Source organism: Microcaecilia unicolor, chromosome 1 (assembly GCF_901765095.1).
Source record: "Microcaecilia unicolor chromosome 1, aMicUni1.1, whole genome shotgun sequence".
Lineage (NCBI taxonomy): Eukaryota > Metazoa > Chordata > Amphibia > Gymnophiona > Siphonopidae > Microcaecilia > Microcaecilia unicolor.
The window spans coordinates 272256448-272273109 of NC_044031.1; the positions used below are offsets into that span (position 1 = coordinate 272256448).

General features: G+C 41.9%; 1 protein-coding gene across 1 annotated transcript; it reads left to right on the plus strand.

Annotated features, from left to right (window-relative positions):
- The first annotated feature begins 1690 nt into the window (after positions 1-1690).
- Positions 1691-15926, plus strand: LOC115475422 (nephrocystin-3-like). Its single transcript, XM_030211165.1, has 6 exons — positions 1691-1767; positions 2080-2231; positions 4579-4731; positions 6263-6396; positions 15222-15382; positions 15881-15926. The coding sequence occupies exons 1-6, from the start codon at positions 1691-1693 to the stop codon at positions 15924-15926; spliced, it is 723 nt and encodes a 240-aa protein (XP_030067025.1).
- The last annotated feature ends 736 nt before the right edge of the window (positions 15927-16662 follow it).

The following is a 16662-nucleotide window of genomic DNA, read 5'->3' on the forward strand; positions in this document are numbered from 1 at the left end:
CATATGTTTTGGTTCTGCCCCAAGGTCTTATTTAGGCAACACTTAATTGACTATATAGTGCAGTTGTGGCATCAGTGTGATCCAAAATTTCTGTTTGGTCAGTGTGACCTGGTACAGGGATTTTCTACATAGAGCTATTGTAATGGCTGCACTTTTTCTTTGATTATCACCAGAACCACCACTTTTTCTGTCTTGCCAGGTATTTGTGATCTGGATTGGCCACTGTTGGAAACAGGATGCTGGGCTTGATGGGCCTTTGGTCTTCCTAGTATGTCAATACTTATGTACTTATATTTGGAGACAACAGATGATTCTTCTATTCAGTGCTTTTTTTTTTTGTAGGAAAAAAGGTACTAGTACTATTATGGGCGAGGTCACCACCCTATGGTTCTGCCCCTATGGTAATCACACCCACATTAGTCACATCCCTTATACAGCCATGGTGCAATAAAACATGCATCATTGAAATATTATACTAGTATAGGAGAAAAAAAATAACTTGTGATTTTTTTTTCATTATAAATAATTTCTGTAAGCTCTTACAGCTCCAGTATACCCCAGTGCAAAATAAGATGGCAGATGCAAATTCTCAAATTGGACATATTCCAAACACTAAAATGAAAATAAAATGATTTTTCTACCTTTGTTTTCTGGTGACTTTTTTGTTTTTTTCTGATCATGTTGGTCCCAGTCTGATTCTGCCTGCTCTCTATCTGTTCTCTTAACTCTATTTCCAGGTTTCCTTTCCATTTTCTTTACTTTCCTCCGTTCTTCATTTCTTGCCCTAAATCCATAAGTAAAAGTTGGGTCCTCCGTGGAATTGACTGGAGGAGGTTATAACGTGGATCCAGCATTTGGCCTATTTTCTCCATCCCCATATGCAGTTTTTCTCTTCCCTTCCCTTTCCCTCGTCTCCATCCATGTCCAGTATTCTCCTCTACACAATAAAACTGAACTCGACATGATTCGTTTTTTTGGCCGTAAAGGCCTGCCTCAGTAGTCTCTTAACCAGTATAAAATATATAAATTACTAATCACAGAAAAAAAGATAAAGACAGAGTAAAATAAAATGGTGGCACAGCTATAAAATATATAGTATGAAATGTATAGAAATATATAAACATTATATAACATAAATTAGTGAAATAACATATAAACAATTTGTGTAGATATGAATATATTGAAATGCAACAAATAATAACAATACTATAATAAAATACAACAGATACTGAGACACTGAATAAAATTACAAATGGAGGGCATGAATTATACTGTACTTAACAAAAGCAGGACTGTACACAGTATTAAACCAATGACATAATATCAAAGGAAACATAGGAGGGAAAACCTCAAATCATGTGCGTTCACACCACAGTGGGCAAACTATAAGACTACATTAAACTCATCAGTAAGTAGATGTAAGACTACAATACAGAAATGTGGCCTAAGTAAAGAGGATGCTAGGGGCGGAGTACTTATGTCTAAGGAAAACTCTTGTGGGGAAGTACTTTGTGTACCTGTGATTTGATTTCTGAAAGTCCTAAAGGTCAAATGCCATAAGCATCTTTAAATTAAGTGAGTTTTCAAACCAGTCTTGAATTTTGCTTAGACTCTGTTCCAGCTGGAGATCGATTGGAAAAGCATTCCTCAATGTGGAATCTACCACTGAAGATACAGGTGCGGTGAAAGCATGGCAGATAGCACAAAGCGAAGAATGGCAAGTTATGAGCTTGGGAAGAGCACAGTGTCCGAGGAGGGGAATAAGGAGTAAGCAAACAGGAAGGTAATAGGGTATGCCAGAGTGATGAATTTTGTGAATCATCATAAGGGGTTTGTAAGTGATTCTATAGGAGCTAGTGTTTTTCTGTCAGAAGGGACATGACATGGTCAAATCTGATTGAGCATATAATAAGATGAACGGCCAAGTATTGGACTGTCTGCAAACAGTGGATATTTTGAGCAAGGTGCAATGAAAAAGGGAATTTTAGCAGTCAGGCCAGCCCTTTTCAGTCTTAGATCTGCATTTATGATATGCGCTTTTGCTGCAAAACTTGTGCGCCGGTTCCCTTTTTCTTACAGATTTTCAGGGAGGACAAAGGAAAAAGAGATCCAAGACTTGCTGAGAGCAAAGCGAGAGTTGGAGTCCAGGTTTCAAAGGCTGCAGGCACAAGGCATCCCAGTGCTGGACCCAGGCGAGTCGGACTCTGATGACAACTGTACAGATGTCACTGGTAAGCATCACGTGCACACTATCGCCACTTTTATTTGCAAGGTATGTGTTAAAAGACATCTGGGCTAGTTTTAAGGCAAAGCTTCAACTTTGCTGACTTGAAGCCCTATTTTACTACTATTGGGTTTCACTGGTGGGTGGACCAGAGAATGCCAGGTACCCTTTTCTGTGATCACTAAACTCCATAACATGGACTTCAAGGTCTGTAGCATGAAGGTAATGCTGGACAAAGAGGAAGGAATACCACATTCTTCTTTTCCTGCTTGCCTGAGCAATGGAGCTGAGTAGCTTTTGCAAAGTGTTTTCCTTTCCCACCCTGAAGATGTATACCTCCAGATTCTGTGTAGGTTGGCCAAAGTTAGGTGCTCAGTTTTGAGCATGAATTGCACATCTGCACACAAGTAATTGGCCTAAGTTGGCACTAAACAAGCACTTAATTGGTATTAGGAGTAACCTGCAGATTCTATAAGTGCGACTGAAGTTGCGTGCGCAGATCCAGTCATAGTCAGGATTTGCACGTGTAACTTAACAAGCTAGTCAGTGCTGATAAATGCCACTCAACAAGCAATTATTTACACTAATTTGCATTAATTAGAATTTGCACGCAGAACTGTCTAATCATCCTATATAATTGCACCTCCAACGTTCTACATCTGGATGCCTGGGTTCATAACACAATTCCCATTGGTCCGCCCTCGTGTCGGAATGTGATGATGTCAGAGGGAGGATCAATGAGAGGGAAGGGAAACCAGCACCAGCCAGCCACAGAAGGTTGGAGGTGAGGATTCAATCGCGGGAGATCATCCCCCCCCTCCTCCGAGTTCCAAGCCTGCCCCCCTCTCCGAGTTCTAGACCCCCGTGCCTCCCTACCTCTCTCTCTCTCCCCTCCGAGTGGCAGCCCGACCTGCGTTGCCTGCCCCTCGCCTTCCTGCGTGCTGGCCTGAATTAAAAAGTTCTTACCTCGGGGTCCGCCGGCAGCAGTAAAAGGCGAGCAGGCACGGCGCTTCAGCCTGCCTTCCCTTCTGTCTCAGCTCTGCCTCTGGTCCTGCCCTCATTTCCTGTTTCCAGAAGGGCGAGGTAAGAACTTTTAAATTCAGGCCGGCACGCAGGAAGGCGATGGGCAGGCGGAGGACTGGGAGAAGAGGTCGGGCTGCCACTGAGGGGAGGGAGGGAGGGGGGCCTGGAACTCGGAGGCGCGGGGATCTGTAACTCGAGGAGAGGGGGTCATGGAACTCGGGGAGGGGGGGGGGCAAAGCTGGAAATCAGAGGATAACCTTGCTAGTGCCCATTTCATTTGTGTCAGAAACGGGCATGTTTTACTAGTATTCTATAATGTGATGCACGTAAATTCTACGTTGCATAGTTGAAAAGGGGCGTGGAATGGGCAGGTCCTGGGTGTTTACAAATCTCTGCATGTGGTTATAGAATACACCTGGTCCACGCCTAATTTAGGTGTCTGTATTTACACCACATTTACTTGGCGTAACTGCCAGCAACTAAATTTAGTCACATGGATGGACGCTTGGCGTAGTATATAATCCACGCAGAAATTTAGGCTTATTCTATAAAGTACGCCTAGGAAGTTTATCTTTTCATCATGGATTTTTCAGGTGCCATATATAGAATCTAGCCTGAGTAGAGGAGTGGCATAATGGTTAGCGCAACTTGCTTTGATTCTGGCAACCGAGTTTAATTCCCACTGCAGCTCCTTGTGATCTTGGGCAAGTCACTTAACCCTCCATTGCCTCAGGTACAAAAACTTAGATTGTGAGCCCTCTAGGGACAGAGAAAGTACCTGCATATAATGTGTACATCTGGTAGCGCTTATGCACATGATTGGCGCCAGTAATTAGCAGTTGCACGCATAAGTGCTAGATGCTTTTCTATAAACATGCGCCTAAATCACTTATCATGTAGCTTTCAGGGGGACAGAGCATGGGTGTTTTGCCAAGCAAGGGTTGCAGCTTTATAGTACATTATCAGTTGCATAAAGCATTTATGCCAGCCATTGACATGTAAGTAGGTGCACCTAACTTTTGGCATACCAATGTGGCTTTGTCCTAGTATTTTATAATGGCTTAGGTGTGACCTTACGCAGGTATATAATTGGTGGTAAACGCACCCTTTTGTGGCACCTAAAATGAGGTGCCCATTTATAGAATTGCTGCCTTAGTGAATTTTTGAGCATAAGTTTATGCACTCAACCTTAATATATTTCAAAGAAGCCAAAGCATAAATCTCAAAAGTAGATGCATAAATCCTTTGATTGTACCTTAACGTTTCATTTGGGTCAGATATTCTGTTCCAGATAAATGTGTTTGCTCTTTATTGTTCTCTTGTGATTTAAGTTCCAGGCACTCAGTGTGAATACTGGACTGGTGGAGCTCTAGGAAGTGAGCCCTCTATGGGCAGCATGATACAACTACAACAGTCCTTCAGAGGGCCCGAATTTGCTCATAGCTCGATTGATGTGGAAGGACCATTTGCAAATGTTAACAGAGGTGAAGAGCCAATGTTTTTCTGTTACAGATAAAGTGTTTTCTAACGTGGAAGATATTGTAATTTCTGATGTCTGGAAAAGGCACACAGTCTTTATCTTTGTACTGAGTTTTGATTACCTTTCATTGGAGGTGGTGATGGGAAATTGGTGGAATTAGCATAAGTGTGAAACTTAGGCACACTAGTGACAGATGTCAAGGGCATTAACTTGCTCATGAACACCCAGAATTCAGTCATCTTTCAAAACCATTCATATATTAACTGATAAGTGTGTGCAGTTTAACAAGTGAATTAAGTCCCCTACTAAGTTCAGAATTCAAACAGTTTTGTATCTTTGAAGAGGAGGATAATAATCAGGATGCCTGAGCAAAGAAAAAGTTGCAAGGTTGTTAACTGCTTATCCTTTAAGCGTCTTTCTGATGAAATGCTTGGTATGATTGTTTAATTGTACACACAAAACATGCAAAGCAATTAACAGTGATGTTTCAGAACATTTTTCTTGGTGACTCAGCAATTAGTCGTGTGAAATTGAGAGAGAACTGTGGGTAAAAGTACTCGTGCCATTTTCTTTTCACCATTATTGAAAGGATCTGGGAAGAGATCAGAACTAAATTAAAATGTGTAGGGAGTCCTTGTGGATCCAACTCTTCCTTCCCCTTCTCCTTGTGGCACAGGTTAAAGGAAAAAGCTTGTAGTTTAAGATGTGTAGGCTGGCCTGCATTGTCAAAGGGAAATTCCACAGGCCTGTAAACACTGTGGCCACTGTGACAATTAAATGATGATCGTTCTCTGTATGGCTTTCGGGACCTACTGAAGAGTTCTGGCCTTCTAAAGTTGTGTCTACTGAGAAGCCCTAAAGTCCACTAGAACTGGCTAAAATTCAAGTAACTTAAAGTACGGTTCTGTAAGTACGGTCTATAAGTGGACTTGGCAGCACTAACCATAATTTCATCTTAGTCAAAAGGCCAAGAAGTGATTATGTCTTATACTTACAACAAGATCTCCAACTGGAGAACAGATCAAAAAATAGAAGTTAAAAATAAAGGCTACCTTGAGAAATTTAAAAATCAGTAGTGAAAGGGATTAGTGATTGGAGAAGAGAAAATGTAGTGTCTTGTTTTGAAGTATTGAGGACTGGCTCTGGCCACTGGTGACTATGAACCAAGAGCAGGGTCTGAATCATAGTCAGTCCTTTCCTAGTCTAGACTGAGAGTGTATATAAATTGGGGGAGGGGGGGACTCTCACAGGGTATGTGAGAGCATTATAACCATGGGCATCAAAATAAAAACAGGCAGTGCTTACACAGCAAGTTTGGCTGGTGGCTGGCCCTGAGCTTTGGAGGGGTCTGTGCCTCTCCAGGATCTCCATGGCTAATCTATGATCAAGGTGACACGGAATGCAGGTTATTAATAGAGGTAGCAGCAACATTGTTTTGGAAAGATCGTAAATTATGGTAAATCTAAATGAAAATATTATGCAATCTGCAATAAAGAAGGAAGCATTGGTTTGTAATTTTACTCTGTTCTTTGCAGATGACTGGGATGCTGCTGTTGCCAGCCTGCTCCAGGTCACACCATTGTTCTCGCCATCTCTATGGAGTAACACAGTGCGGTGTTACCTGATGAATACTTGCGAAACCCAGTCAGAAATGGACATTTTCCTCCAGGTGAGCAGTAATCACCTGTCTGCATTATACATACCTTCAAAAGCAGCTAAATATGTTATCCCCTGGATTCTATAAAGGTCATCCAAATTTGGGCATGCAGGACAAATGAGTGTTCAAATTAATTAGTGAACAAGCTGTTAATCATTTATTGGCATTAATTGGCACTAATTTGGATTTATGCATGCATCTGCCTATGTGCTATTCTATAATGCTGTGTTCCCAAAGTGTCTTGTGTGCAGCCCAAAAGGGGGCATGGCCATGGGAAGGGCATGGATGGGTCAGGGCATTCCAAAAATTAGGTACAGTATTAAAGAATTACTGGGCTGTTTGTAACCTGTTGGCTGCTGTTTGTAACCTGTTCCTAAAATCCCATAGTACCTGAATATTGGCCAATGAAAGCTGATTTTTAAAAAGTTCTCCAGGAGTGATCTGGGAAATTACAGACCAGTAAGCCTGACGTCAATGCCAGCTAAAATAGTGGAAACTATTATAAAGAATAAAATTACGGAACAGTAGATGAACATGGTTTATTGGGATAGAGTCAGCATGGATTCAGCCAAGGGAAGTCTTGCCTTGCCAATTTGCTTCATTTCTTTGAAGGTGTGAATAACCTTGTGGATAAAGGTGAGCCAGCTGATGTAGTATCTAGATTTTCAGAAAGCTTTTGACAAAGTTCCTCATGAGAGACTCCTAAGAAAATTAGAGTCATGGGATTGGAGGCAGTGTTCTGCTGTGGATTAGGAATTGGTTATTGGACAGAAAACAGAGGGTAGAGTTAAATGACCATTTCTGTCAGTGGAAGAGGGTGAATAGTGCAGTGCTGCAGGGATCTGTACTAGGACCGGTGTTATTTAACATAATTATAAATGAAATGGAAATTGGAATGACAAGTGAGGTGATTAAATTTGCAGATGACACAAAATTAGTCAAGGTTGTTGCAGACTGTGAAAAATTACAAGAAAACCTTAGGAAACTGGAAGACTGGGCATCTAAATGGCAGATGAAATTTAATGTGGACAAATGCAAAGTGATGCACATTGGGAAGAAAAATCCAAATCATAGTTACCTGATTCTAGGGTCCGTCTTGGGGGTCAGCACCCATGAAAAAGATCTAGCTGTTGTTGTAGTCACTACACTGAAATCTTCTGCTTGGTGTGCAGCAGTGGCCAAAAAAGCAAACAGGATGCTAGGAATTATTAGGAAAGGGATGGTAAATAAAACTGAGAATACTACAGTGCCTCTGTATAGCTCCATGGTGTGACCTCACCTTGAGTATTGTATTCAGTTCTGGTTGCCGTTTCTCCAAAAAATTATAGCAGAATTTGAAAAGGTTCAAAGAAGAGCGACCAAAATGATAAAGGGGATGGAACTCCTCTCATATGAGGAAAGGCTCTTCAGCTTGGAAAAGAGACAGCTGAGAGGAGTTATGATTGAGGTCTGCAAAATCCTGATTAGTGTAGAACTAGTAGAAGTGAATTGATTTTTTTTACCTTTATACTTTTGTAAAAGAGTAGGGGACACTCAAGTTACAGTGGTGGAAATAAGTATTTGATCCCTTGCTGATTTTGTAAGTTTGCCCACTGACAAAGACATGAGCAGCCCATAATTGAAGGGTAGGTTATTGGTAACAGTGAGAGATAGCACATCACAAATTACATCCGGAAAATCACATTGTGGAAAGTATATGAATTTATTTGCATTCTGCAGAGGGAAATAAGTATTTAATCCCTCTGGCAAACAAGACCTAATACTTGGTGGCAAAACCCTTGTTGGCAAGCACAGCGGTCAGACGTCTTCTGTAGTTGATGATGAGGTTTGCACACATGTCAGGAGGAATTTTGGTCCACTCCTCTTTGCAGATCATCTCTAAATCATTAAGAGTTCTGGGCTGTCGCTGGCAACTCGCAGCTTCAGCTCCCTCCATAAGTTTTCAATGGGATTAAGGTCTGGTGACTGGCTAGGCCACTCCATGACCCTAATGTGCTGTCCTGAGCCACTCCTTTGTTGCCTTGGCTGTATGTTTTGGGTCATTGTCGTGCTGGAAGACCCAGCCACGACCCATTTTTAAGGCCCTGGCGGAGGGAAGGAGGTTGTCTCAGAATTGTACGGTACATGGCCCCATCCATTCTCCCATTGATGCAGTGAAGTAGTCCTGGCCCTTAGCAGAGAAACACCCCAAAACATAACATTTCCACCTCCATGCTTGACAGTGGGGACGGTGTTCTTTGGGTCATAGGCAGCATTCTCTTCCTCCAAACACGGCGAGTGAGTTCATGCCAAAGAGCTCAATTTTTGTCTCATCTGACCACAGCACCTTCTCCCAATCACTCTCGGCATCATCCAGGTGTTCACTGGCAAACTTCAGACGGGCCGTCACATGTGCCTTCGGAGCAGGGGGACCTTGCGGGCACTGCAGGATTGCAATCCGTTATGTCGTAATGTGTTACCAATGGTTTTCGTGGTGACAGTGGTCCCAGCTGCCTTGAGATCATTGACAAGTTCCCCCCTTGTAGTTGTAGGCTGATTTCTAACCTTCCTCATGATCAAGGATACCCCACGAGGTGAGATTTTGCGTGGAGCCCCAGATCTTTGTCGATTGACAGTCATTTTGTACTTCTTCCATTTTCTTACTATGGCACCAACAGTTGTCTCCTTCTCGCCCAGCGTCTTACTGATGGTTTTGTAGCCCATTCCAGCCTTGTGCAGGTGTATGATCTTGTCCCTGACATCCTTAGACAGCTCCTTGCTCTTGGCCATTTTGTAGAGGTTAGTCTGACTGATTCACTGAGTCTGTGGACAGGTGTCTTTCATACAGGTGACCATTGCCGACAGCTGTCTGTCATGCAGGTAACGAGTTGATTTGGAGCATCTACCTGGTCTGTAGGGGCCAGATCTCTTACTGGTTGGTGGGGGATCAAAACTTATTTCCCTCTGCAGAATGCAAATAAATTCATATACTTTCCACAATGTGATTTCGGATTTAATTTGTGATGTGCTATCTCTCACTGTTACCAATAACCTACCCTTCAATTATGGGGCTGCTCATGTCTTGTCAGTGGGCAAACTTACAAAATCAGCAAGGGATCAAATACTTATTTCCACCACTGTATATGGAAATACTTTCAAAACAATTAGGAGGAATTATTTTTTTCACTCAAAGAATAGTTAAGCTCTGGAACTCTTTGCTGGAGGATGTAGTAACAGCGGTTAAATTATCTGGGTTTATAAAAGGTTGGGACAAGTTCCTAGAGGAAAAGTCCATAGTGTGCTATTGAGACAGACATAGGGAACCCACTGCTTGCCCCAGGATTGGTAGCTTGGAATGTTGCTACTATTTGGGTTGGTCACTGTTGAAAACATGATACAGGCTAAATGAACCATTGGTGTGACCCAGTATGCCTATTCTTATGTAGGTAGAGCTTGCCTAACTAAAATTTGAGGGTGTGGTTGTGTTTCAAGCTGTCTTATTCTTAGTTTACCCCCTTGAAACCTACTTTGAATGCTTCTCTGTTTGCTGGATACCTGTAATGGACACTCACCAGTACAGGAATTTCAAGTGTGAAAGACTCTGGTTTCTACATCATAAATCTCAATTTTTTATGGATTTTTTTCTTGTTTTGGTAAATAATTTCTTAGGTATATTAATTGTCCCTTTATAGATACCTTCTTGCCATTCCTGTTTGCCACAACTGATGTATATAGTTTCCTTTCACATAGATTTGTTAAAATGGAATTGAAAGTTTGATGGTCCAAACACTTAATTTTGGCTGGACTTTTGGATCATTGAAGTGACTGTTACTGTGTCACAATATATGATATTTATCTAATTCTTGATGTCTTGCCTAAAATGTGAGATTTGTGCCATTTTTGATGATTGGTACAGTTTTCATTAAAATTGCCATTTCTGCGGTAAATGTTATGTTGAGTTATATGTTGCAGCTCCTGAGACTACCAGTCTTGGATGGGGAGACCTCTCCTATCTCTTCCTTGTGGGTTTTGAAGGGCAGGAGAAAGAGATTTCTTCAAGGCTGTAGCTTGTGCGTGACCACTCACACAATGTGTTTCAGCCTTTCACTTAGGCATTTCTCATTCCAAAAAAAAAAAAAAAATCTCTGCCCATCCCATAAACTATGGTTAAAAATTTGAGTCAGTATTCATTCTGTATTGGTCAGCTTTTCTAAATGTTGATGCCATCAGCTAAATTAGACCCAGATATTCAGTGCTGGGCCATATCCAAGCACTGGCTGTGAATATCCAGGTCATTGACGGTGCCAGAAGTTATGTGGATACGGTCAATGTTCAGTGCCGTACCTGCATAGTTAATCGGGCAAAGTTGGAACTGCCTTTTATATGGTCCTACATGCCTGGTTAGCTATGCAATACCACCAATATGAGGCTATAATATAGTAACATAGTAGATGACGGCAGAAAAAGACCTGCACGGTCCATCCAGTCTGCCCAACAAGATGAACTCATGTATACCTTACCTTGATTTGTACCTGTCTTTTTCAGGGCACAGACCCTAAGTCTGCCCAGCACTATCCCCTCCTCCCATCACCAGCTCTGGCACAGACCGTATAAGTCTGCCCAGCACTATTCCCTGCCTCCCAACCACCAGTCCTGCATCCCACCACCGGATCTGGCACAGACCGTATAAGTCTGCCCACCACTATCCTCGCCACCCAATTTTGATCTTGATCCTGGGGATAATATATATATATCCCAAGAAGTCTTCTCACATAAATCAAAGATGTTCACATCCACTCAGGATCCAAATAAGCGCTTAATCCATTTCTCACTTACAGACCTTAGCAGCACAATACATTTTATGCTGCTTATCCTAGAAATAAGCAGTGGATTTTCCCCAAGTACATCTTAATAATGGGTTATGGACTGTTTTTAGGAAGTTATCCAAACCTTTTTTAAACCCCGCTAAGTTAATTGCTTTTACCACATTCTATGGTAGTGAATTCCACAGTTTAATTACATGTTGAGTGAAGAAATATTTCTCTGATTTGTTTTAAATTTACTACTTTGCAGCTTCACTGCATGCCCCCTAGTCCTATTTTTGGAAAGAGTAAACAAGCGATGCACGTCTACCCATTCCACTCCACTCATTATTTTATAGACCTCTATCATGTCTTTTCTCCAAGCTGAAGAGCCCTAGCCACTTCAGCCTTCCCTCATAGGGAAGTCGTCACATCCCCTTTATCATTTCGTCGCCCTTCTCTGTAACTTTTTTTCTAATTCCACTATATCTTTTTTTTGAGATGCGGTAAACAGAATTGTACACAGTGTTCAAGGTGCGGTTGCACCATGGAGAGATAAAAGGCAATATAGCGTGCTCATTTTTGTTTTCATATATTATACTGTTTGCAAAGTTTCTAGTGGATGAGATGTGCCATATTATTGTGCCTTTCTGTATAGAAATATTCTCCCATCAGAACCTTGCAACCAGTTACAAGATAACTATTTCCCGCCCTTTTTTCTGAATCTATATTTATCTGTTTACCATTTTTTTCTCTCTTTGTTGTGAACCATTTTGTCCATAATCCACTGTCCTGTGCTGCAGCTATCAATCTCCCATCCTTAAGTTTTAGTTTGTCTCTCCTAAATCATTCTTATGTAACATTTTGATCCATGCATGGTTCCTGGATGGGGAGTCTTGGAGTCTGAGGTGTCAGCTAAACGAGCTGTGATTGGCTGACAGAAACTTGGAGGAACTTAATGGAAAGGGAAAGGTGTCTAAACAACTGAATAAGTGGTGCAGTGGTTAGAGCACAGGTCTTGTAATCAGAAGGTGGCTGGTTCGAATCCCCCTATTACTATTGTTTTAATTTGGACGTCCCTGACAGCACTTGCATGTTTTTTTTTCTTCCGATTTTTGCTCTCTGTATGGGTCCCGCGCAGCACCAACTAAACTAAAATTGCTCCGGGGACCTGCATACTGCTGTCATGGAGCTAGGTATGATACTTGATGCTGGCATAGAGGCATCTCAGGGGGACCAGTGCACTACGAATGCTGGCCCCTCCCACGACCAAATGCCTTGGATTTGGTCCGTTTTTGAGATGGCCAGCAGCGATTTCGATTATCGCTGAAAAACGAAAACACCCAGCTCAAAAAATGCCCACATCCAATGCATTTGGCCGGCACAAACCATATTTTCAAAACTAAAGATAAACGTCCATCTTTTTCGAAAATACGGTTCGGCCCGCCCCTTCACGGACCCGTTCTCGGTGATGGTCGTTTTTACACATGGGTGTTTGCATTCGATTATGCCCCTCGGAATCTCCTTGAACTATTCCTTGCTGAATCTTGATGTAAGAAATGATGAACTGTCCATCATACTTCATGCTATACTAAAATCCACCTATGCAACCAGCTTTTCCTACTTAAGTGCACAACTGTGGCATGCACTGCCAAAAGCAGTAAAAACTACACTCGACCACCTAAATTTCCGGAAAGCACTAAAGACAGAACTGTTCAGAAGAGCATACCCCACCGACCCAACATAAAATACCTGGACACTTGTGACACAATGTAACCAAAGACCGTAATGGACATTACCTGACTCTTTCTCCCTCCCCCTCTCTAAGTTCCTCCAATTGTACATACCATACATGTACCTCATTCTACCACAATATCACTTTGTATTCATTCAAACCATGTATTTGTTCAGACCGGAATCGGCTAACGCCGGTAATATGTAAGCCACATTGAGCCTGCAAAAAGGTGGGAAAATGTGGGATACAAATGTAACAAATAAAATAAGTTTAAAAAACCTACATATTGAAATGGAATTTATCCTCCTTGATGTTTAACCACCATGGTCAGCATTGACTGTAGCATTTCAGTGTATACCTGGATACTCAGCACTGGGCCCCTACCTGGATACCGGCATTGAATAAGTGGGTATAATGCAGCCGCCGGAAAATATTCGAGTACCATTGATATTCAGCACCATTTTGCTATCCTGTTCGGATAGTTATCTGGATACTGTTACTGAATATCAGCAGTACCTAGTTAACTTCTGGCTCCCTGATGCTATCCAGTGAAGATTTTGAATGGCATTATCTGGATCTTGTTGCTGAAAACTAGTGGCTAGGTAGGTGCTGCTGAATATCAGCCCCTATATCAGCCATTCCCAACCCAGTCCTCGGGGCACACCTAGTCCCATCGGGTTTACAGAATATCCATAATGAATATTCATGAGTTAGATTTGCATGGAACTGAGACAGTGCATGCAAATCTTAACTCATGCATATTCATTGTGGATATCCTGAAAACCTGATTGGACTAGGTTTACCCCCAGGACTGGGTTGGGAATGGCTGCCCTATATGATCATATATTCTGGTGGCATCTATTGTAGTGAACAGCTTTTAGATTGTAAGTAGATAAGTTATTGGTCTGTAGGGTCAGCCCCACCACTAGGCAGACTAAGCATCTGTCTAGGGCAGCAGTACAGCTCCAGCTTGGCAGGAAAATAACATTGCATTGATTTATGTCCACTCCATAAACAGATAAAAGTGCATGTGTATGTCAGCATGTATGCTTTTACTAGAGAGGTTTTAGAGTATTTCTGGAGGAGATATAAATTAGGGGAGGCAAATACGTAGTTTTAAATAGTCAAAACTGCATGCATAGTATTTCCTTAATGTACCTAACAAAAAAACAGGCCCACATTTCTGTTGGCTTTTTGTAATAATCAAAGCAAAATTTGAGTAGTTTGGGTAAAAAGCTATGCGAGTGAGTTTGCCTGATGATGGGTGATCTGAATATCTACCTCATTGTATTGTGTGTTTGAACAGAGACGGTTTATGTGATAGTCAAAAGTGGTGTTTTGGAATGCCACACGAGAATGATGAATAAATACAATCGTATATTATTGGTTTACTTTCTTGTTGCCACCTTACAACCCTTAAGGAAAACCATTGTCAAGCTCAAAGATTGTAATCCCTGAGGTTAAGTAGCGTGGAATCTTGCTACCTTTTGGGATTCTGCTAGGTACTTGTGACCCAAACTGACCACTGTTGGAAGCAGGATACTGGGCTAGATGAATCCTTGGTCTGACCCCAGTAGGGCAACTCCTATATTCTTAGTCTTATCAATGTGAGATATACAGGTACTGCTAAGAATCTTGCTCATACTCTGTACTACAGACCTGGTCCTCCTCCTATGTTTGAAAGGGAAGTCATGGGAGGAGGGGTGGGGGACTGTGAATATGCACTGATCTATAGTTCCATGAACAGTGTAATGTTCCTCCTGGTTCTCCTCTGCAGGGCCTGCATGCTTTTTCAAGAGTGGGGAAGGTAGAAGGGGAAAGGAGCAGGGAATGCAGAGCAAAACTGTAAGTATAAGGTTGAGATGGGGAATCTGATAGTTTCAAGGGCTTCATCATACCAGCTTACATCAGTAGTGATCATTTTGTAGATGCCAGTGCTCACACAAGTGGTAATGGGGTGTAAATTATCAACTATGCATGGTTCTTCTAATAGATCACACTAGAGCAAGTGAAATGTCTGGGGTTTTTTTTAAAATGTGGTTTGTGTTCTAGACGAGTATGAGAAAGATCCACTTTTAGAGGTATGTTGCTAGATTGTCCATGTTCTTCTGACCTTGGTGGGTCACTAAATTACTCTATCTGAACTTCACACAAGGACCCTCAAACGTATTTTATGCTTATACTTTCAAATGTTAAGAGACTCTGGTGCAATATTGTAGCATACAATCCAGTGTTCCTCAGCCAACTGAAAATGAAGTGGCCATAAAAGCAATTCAACTTTATGGGAAAGTACCTTCTGACTATATGTACTTTGCTTTCAGAATTACTCTCCGAAGCTTCAAATAATGTGCGAAGCGATGGGTTACTTCTTTCAGACTGTTCATTTCCCATTGGAGGATAGAAACCATTATGAGTCTGTTCGGAAATGGGAAATTGAAAAAAGTTCCTTGGTTATTTTATTCATCAATATATCTTTGCCCAGGTAAGTTTTAAAAGCTATGACACTCACTAGTTTTAACATAGGCTCGTCATTTTGTAGTTACTGCATGTATCTTTCTTTGGGTTAACTGTTTTATTTATGAAAAGCCTTTACTGTATGCAGGTTTTTGATACATTGGGAGAGACCAGTTTCCCTGGTAATATGTCGGAGATCAGGAGAGCGTAGCAGCTGTATGAAATAAGGGCAAGAAATCAGGTCTGCCAATGGGGAGCAATTTTTAAAAAAAGAGATTTTCAGCCGACTGTAGCTAATTCTTTGCTCACCTCCTATCCAATGTTTCCATACAGGGAAGGGCAGGCACTATCTCTGGTGCTGGGAGTCCCCTTTCCTGCCACAGCCTCTGTTTCTGTCTGTTGCCCTGCAGACTTTCTGCCTCACTGATACCCTCCCCGTCCCCCATTCTTCCTACCCAGTCTCTCCCTTGATAAGCTTCAGCACTCTTTATCCTTCTTCCTTTTCACCCTCTTTCCTGGGCTGCAGCAGTCAAGGATACAACCTCAGTAATGTGGCAGCATGGGAACTGTGACACCATGTACTTTCATAATTCTTGCAGTGTCGCTTCCTGTTTAGAACAGAAATCTGTGTCCTAAAGAAGGGCCTAGTGTTGGGATTCTGATTGCACATTCTCATTCATTTTACCAGACTGGGTGGGTGGGGGAGGAAGAGGAGTAGCAGCATATTATAAAGTCTTTCTTTTGTATCCCATTAGCATTGTGATCAGGCAGGGACATATAAACAGAGATTAGGGCATACTAATACAAACGAAACAAACCTTACACTTTGGCACTTTTGTTAATCCTGCATTTTCTTCCTGCTGCTTTGGGTTTTCAGCTCAGTTGGAACCAGGGCTGACCAATGCTAGGAGCTGGCTCCATCTGAGCTTGTAATTACAACTACCCAGGGATTGTTTCTTCTCCAGCTTACATTTGGTCCAGCCATTGCAGCAATGGTCCTGAGCTGAGGGCCATGCCCCAGGGCTCCTGCTGAAATTCCTTTAATCATGACCCCTAAAGCTGGCTGCTGGGTATCACCATTGCACAATGTCTATGATCCCTCTCATTGCCCATAAACATGGCTTGCAAGAACTGTCACCATAGTATTTGTAGCAGACCTAATCTAGGAATCAAATCCAAGTCCCTCCACATGATAGTACAGAGCCTAGTACCTTTCCAGTAGAATGGTACTGGCTTTCAGATTTCAAATGCATGACAGTAGAACTGCAAAATTAAGATTATGACAGCTTAGGAGTGTAAGGGGATCTA

What these genes read in the sequence shown, in the direction of transcription:
- LOC115475422 (XM_030211165.1), top strand. Translation starts at nt 1,691, where the DNA reads ATGGCAGATAGCACAAAGCGAAGAATGGCAAGTTATGAGCTTGGGAAG. An exon ending in TCCGAGGAGGGGAATAAGGA is followed by an intron (nt 1,768 to 2,079) that starts GTAAGCAAACAG and finishes TTTTTCTTACAG; the next exon opens with ATTTTCAGGGAGGACAAAGG. An exon ending in ATTTGCAAATGTTAACAGAG is followed by an intron (nt 4,732 to 6,262) that starts GTGAAGAGCCAA and finishes TGTTCTTTGCAG; the next exon opens with ATGACTGGGATGCTGCTGTT.